General features: G+C 37.9%; 1 protein-coding gene across 3 annotated transcripts; it reads right to left on the reverse strand.

The window, feature by feature from the left end:
* Nucleotides 1-504: 504 nt before the first annotated feature.
* LOC141912776 (uncharacterized) lies at nucleotides 505-5,168 on the reverse strand. Of its 3 annotated transcripts, XM_074804170.1 has the most exons (7): nucleotides 5,106-5,168; nucleotides 4,458-4,588; nucleotides 3,955-4,098; nucleotides 3,403-3,588; nucleotides 2,819-2,867; nucleotides 2,653-2,773; nucleotides 505-2,025 (listed from the first exon to the last, which is right to left on the reverse strand). In XM_074804170.1, the coding sequence occupies exons 2-7, from the start codon at nucleotides 4,554-4,556 to the stop codon at nucleotides 1,920-1,922; spliced, it is 705 nt and encodes a 234-aa protein (XP_074660271.1). In that variant the 5' UTR covers nucleotides 4,557-4,588; nucleotides 5,106-5,168; the 3' UTR covers nucleotides 505-1,919. The 3 variants fall into 3 exon arrangements, with proteins under 3 accessions (XP_074660271.1, XP_074660268.1, XP_074660270.1); XM_074804167.1 differs by having other exon boundaries at nucleotides 2,653-2,867; XM_074804169.1 differs by lacking the exon at nucleotides 5,106-5,168 and adding an exon at nucleotides 4,979-5,066 and having other exon boundaries at nucleotides 2,653-2,867.
* Nucleotides 5,169-5,615: the final 447 nt, after the last annotated feature.

Here is a 5,615-nt window from a genome sequence, read left to right on the forward strand (position 1 = left end):
TCGTGTCGTAAGGCAGCATATAAGTTTAAGTTTAAGTTTAAGTGTATTTATCCGAGTGATTCGTGTATAGAATGTATATAGGTTAATCGCGTCTGTCCCGGTCACGGTTCCATTGAGTCGAACGTGATGGAACATTGTTCATGTATGAAACTTCAACCTCCAAACGACGTTGATAAACATAAAATCAATGTTGAATCATAATTGTATTGACCATGTTAAGACAATTCCTTGAAGGCTTTCATCTAGCAGATATCCACCAGCACCACAGTATGGCGAAAAGGGAATAAAATCAGGGCTTTCCCAGGTTCGAATCCAATCTAGAACTCATGCAGATTGAGGGCCGGATATCCCATGTTCGAAGACCCTAATCACTCCGCTTATGCTTAACTGTAACAGCTATCTTTTGTCCAAAATGGAAAACAAAAATCCAAAACCAAATCTAAGATTTATAATATACTGTTTTTTATTTAGTATCAAAATTAAGAAAGATTTTTGGTCGATTTTCTTCAGTTGTCAACCGTAAAATATGTGTCTTTTTTAACACTTGTTTACTTTAAAAATAGATGCTCACAATATTCGTCATCAAATGCATACATTGTAAAAACCTTATCATCATCATAATAATAATGCGAGATAAAACAAATCCGACATCATAAACAGTACGAAGAATTAAATTCTTCCTTTAACTAACCACATCTTTTTTTCTTGAGACTCAACATTAAATTGCAGATATCAATTCATAGCAGCCCGGAGCCTGCCTCCCTCGGCCCGGGTCTTGCAGCCCCTCAGACACTCAATACATTGCTGATATCCTTCTTCTAATTTTTTATCGTCACGAATTCTCTCAAATAATTAGTTTGTTATCAAAATACAGTAGATATCAGTCAGATATCACTAAGTTAGGCACATTTTTACAACCCCAAAGGGTTCAACTTGAGTTGATATCACCTCGCCTCATTAGACATTAGTCATTTTATCAAGACACTAACAGATCATCCAGACTTAACAGTTTAATGTTCAACGAGAACTTTAGTATCTGATGTCTCGCACACTCCAGGACTGGGTGTAAGTAAAACGGTGAAAGGGGCCTGAAGTGGGCGCTGATTCCAGGCTGCAGATCGATAGCTACATAAGACGAATTCACATGCACAAAATGCTTACAAAGTTAGTTTATAATTTGAAAATGGTTTTCAGAGACAAAAATATATAAATATATACACACTAATAATTGCGGTCGATAAAGGTATTGGTAAAATGAACGAATCGAACATTTAAACATTAAAACAGTCACCATATCTGTACATTACTAACATCAAAATAGAAACAAAACATATGATAAAAATCCCAAGGAGGAGGGTGGTTCAGAGGGGTAGCCATCTTGAGCTACCAGCTCTTTCGGTGAAACAGATAATGTCTATATATTCGAAAATTATATGGTTAGAAACATCATCCCGCCGGCCCGCAAAACTGAAATATCAACGGACACCTACGCAGAATGCCTAATTAGACGAATTCATTTTTACGATTTCCGAGGAATTCTTCACAAAAACGTAACACATTTTTAAAACATGAAACACTATACAATATTCTCGTAAAAACGTAATCAAAAACACCAAAAGAAACCCGCATTACATCAACCAAACAGCGTGTAACAAAACGATAAACCTTCAGGGCCGAGACAAACCAGTTGATTTAACGTAAAGTTTGTTACATGTTTCTAGATGAAAGTCGAGCGCAAATTAACTAAATCTTGAGTTGATAGAATCGTCCTATTGACACGCATGCCAACTCGAGGGGTGGCATCCACTGGGTACCCGACTGAAACCCATCCATTCTGAATTTAACGTCTTGAGAGGCACATATATATATATATATATATATTTCGAGGCACGTGAGTTATGAATATATTGTTTCGATCGCTAATAGATATCAGAGACGTACGTATCGGTTCCCGTACTCATAGCTTCCCAAGACGGCTCACAGAAACAGCTCACTTTACCCGAGTTCGGACTCACCGTACCGTGTCTGAAAAACAAATCAACGAAACGATTTAGAAACTGATGAATTCGAGTCGCAGTGATAGTAAACTAAGCCAACCGATGATCGAGATGATCATCCAGTAAAAGGACTTAAAGATAAATGAAGTATTCACTCAAAGTCTAATTTTCGACCAAAGAGTTCACAGTAGTAAGGCTGAGGCAAGCATCCTTTGAGTGTTAAAGTGAGAAGCCCTTTTAAACCACTTCTGTAAGGCAAAAGTGTCACTTATCTTATCATTCGAGACTACAGTTCTCGTCTGGATTATACTAGCAAGCATTAGGTCGTTACTAAATTTTTTCAGAAGCAAGCACTTTTCAGCACTTCGCAGAATGGCTATGAACCCTAGATTACTTTCTCTACATCTATGATATCGAAGACTTATCATTGTAACAATAGTGAGCCAAGTGCACATTGTCGGTAAAGCTTGACTTGGGAATTGAGTTAGCGCATGTCTTGTCGCATTTCAACCACCTACTATGGAAGTGAGTCCTACTATATTTTGAAATCTATGGTCAGAGTTCAGGTTAACACAAGAGTTTATGTCATAGTGAAGTCATAAGAATCACAGGTCAGACAGCTTGCAAACTCTCGCAAGTTAATCGTTCAACATACCCGCAAAACTGTTGACAGAAATCATTGCGACAATGCTGATGTGCGTGAGCAGATTGTGACTCCATCGACGACGAGCAGCTATCAACTTCATCCATACAAACAGATTCAGCAGCATCAGATACAGCAGCAGCAGCAGCAGTGTGTGAAGATGAGAAAGCAGCAGCAGCAGCAGCAGCAGTAGGGACTGTAGATTGTTTGTCAATCCGATGAGCATTCTGAAATTATTGACGCGTTAAATGAAAGATTTGACATTTGACTACTCTAAACTCTAAATCTACCAGTCCAGGTTAGGCGATAGAGTACGGTATAGCCTAGAAGAAACTTAAATTCATTTTCGTTTGCGTTTCATGTCGCTCGAATCGCATTCTGCAATTCATTTACGTTTAGTTGCGAACGCGTTTGACACTTGTCTGGGACGAACACGCGTTTCAGAATAACTCATCAAATCACCGGTATAAGGCAATCCACTGTACACGTATTGGTGCAAAAAACTATATAATACAATGTTACCACGCATATTTAGGCATTTTTGTATTCATCCAAATACCGAAAGTTGCACTCGTAAAGAAGGAAGCTGTTGTTAATACCTATGTGCCTTTGATGCCCAAAAAGTGTTGAACTAACAGCAGCAGCAACTAGTTTCTATTTCGTTCTATCAAAAATGCAGCAATCTCCAACGTTACGAGTAAGGTTACTTCTATGCTGTACCGTACTTCGTTGAAACTAAGACAAATTGATTGTTGATTTTACCAGTTGTAAAACGTGTTGTTGTTGCATGAAGTTTTCTTGTTGTTGGTTCAAAAATCCCGGTTCATTATTGTTGTTATTATTGTTGTTGTTGTTATCGTCGTCGTAATAATGCATCTGCGTCGCCGATTGAGGAGGCATCGGTTGCGACTGGTACTGCATCTGCATCAAACGCTGTCGGCAATACATCTGAAATGTTGTAACGCCATTTTTTTAACAAATTCAACAGGTACTAACTACAGAACTAGATAATTTTTCCTAGTTGGGCACGTTCATTTCTACTGGTTTGGCAACTCAGCCATTCTAAGCTAAGGCCTAAACTTTTTCATAAAATCAGACCCTGAGTAATGAACCAGGTCCCGGCCCCTGTGCACCCCTGGGCAAGGTTTCTTAGACTCGGTATCAAAGTTATCCCTAGGGTTAAATCCTCAATCTGGTTGACAACCACCATAGTGGTTATAACTGACAAATTTCAAAATGTTCCCAGGGACTATTTTTCTTCCGCATCTATGAAACCCAGCCTTCTGTATGCTAAGACACGATAATTTCAAATACCTGATACATCATATTCTGTTCATGTTGTAGTTCAGTCATGTGATAGGGATTGATCGTGACCAGCTGCTGCTGCTGCTGCTGCTGTTGTGGATTATTCTGAATCTCTTGTAGCAAACAACGACGTTTATTTTCCGAAGACGTGACCTACGACGAAAACCAATCATCAAACCATCATTTGTTATGTATATGAGATATAATGCCAGAAGGCCTATACTTTAAATTCAAAACAAAACAACTGGAATTTATAGATTTTTTGAGCTGTTAAAACTATTACTATACTTTTTACATAGGCCTACATTGAAACCTAGTATACACCTAACCCTAAGCCTCACACTCTGGACCCTCTTCTCACCGGCTCTAGACACTAAAAATCCTGCTAGGCCTAATTTTCTGTTGAAAATGCTGCCATATTGTTTGACTGGCACTTTGAATAGGATCGAACATGATACCAGTACCGGGAACAGTAGACATTTTGACTTTGACAATGAAGCACAATTTTTTACCATATCTTCGCCGGTTTCATTTTTTCGTTTAACAGATTGATGTTGAAGTTGTTGAGACCACTGATTGTATTCAGGTTGCTGCAAAGTTCCAGGCATCATCGGAGTTTTGTTGTTTGTTGCGATGTATCAAACTATAAAATGAATGATAAGAAAAGAATGTTCAAAAATAAGTAATTTGACTTCTTTTTTCGAACTCCTCTGAGTCCTAATCAACAATAACATCACATCCATTCCAAGCGGTTGGTTGACACGGCTACTACACTATCACAAACTTTAAAGGACACCTGAACATTTTCACAAAAATATGATATTTTGTCATTTATATGTAGAAAAACATAGATCCATATTTTTCATATTCCTTGGTAGAAATAAAATACGTGGCGAAATTACCAAAGAAAATTAACTTTTGTGATCATTCCGATGTTTTGTTCACATTCGTATTTCGATTATGATATATTTTACAAAGATTTGATATCTAGAAAAATTCAAAAAAGTGTTCAGCAGGTGTCCTTTATACTTACAACGTCGTTGTACGGGACTGTTAACTGTTAAGTTAGGCGGGCCGGTATTCATAACACAAAGTTAAGTCCCCTGTGTGCTTTAATAAACCTTTGAACAATAAATACGGTGTACGTATCACTCACTAACCGTTTAAAGAGATGAGAGCTTTGAAAATCCTTTATTTATTTATTTCCGCCCAATTCAATTCAATCAAAAGCTTGACCTTTATCGCGTTATTTCGGAGGTCGTCGAGCTCCGGATTTACTAGACTGGTTGCCGCTCAGATGGCGCACCTCAGGCAACCAGTCTTTCAGAGTTGCTCGCAGTGCGCACACTCTCCATTCAGTTTGTAAACACAATCCACGTGTTATATGTGTAGGCCCACGTAGTACTCTCCGGGCTGTCAACCCACTAACAAAAAACCACGTCAAATACCCGCCCACCTTCAAGGATATTCAGCAGCAAACAAAAACAACCAAAGTGAAGAAACAACAAGATTAAACAATTATTCATAATAACACCTTTTATTAAGTTATACACATGGCTACATCCAAAGTACATTATTTGTTGTATATAAGTTCATCAGGTTGAGATTCCATATAAATAAACATCAATTAATAGTATAAATAACTAACTAATTAAACAAATAATGCTTCA

The sequence above is a fragment of the Tubulanus polymorphus genome, chromosome 11 (genome assembly GCF_964204645.1).
Source record: "Tubulanus polymorphus chromosome 11, tnTubPoly1.2, whole genome shotgun sequence".
Lineage (NCBI taxonomy): Eukaryota > Metazoa > Nemertea > Palaeonemertea > Tubulaniformes > Tubulanidae > Tubulanus > Tubulanus polymorphus.

Coding starts and splice junctions, on each gene's coding strand:
- LOC141912776 (XM_074804167.1), bottom strand. CDS start 4,556: ATGATGCCTGGAACTTTGCAGCAACCTGAATACAATCAGTGGTCTCAA. Junction 3,589..3,954: donor AACAGAATATGATGTATCAG/GTATTTGAAATT, acceptor ACAACATTTCAG/ATGTATTGCCGACAGCGTTT. Junction 2,868..3,402: donor AACAACACGTTTTACAACTG/GTAAAATCAACA, acceptor CAATAATTTCAG/AATGCTCATCGGATTGACAA.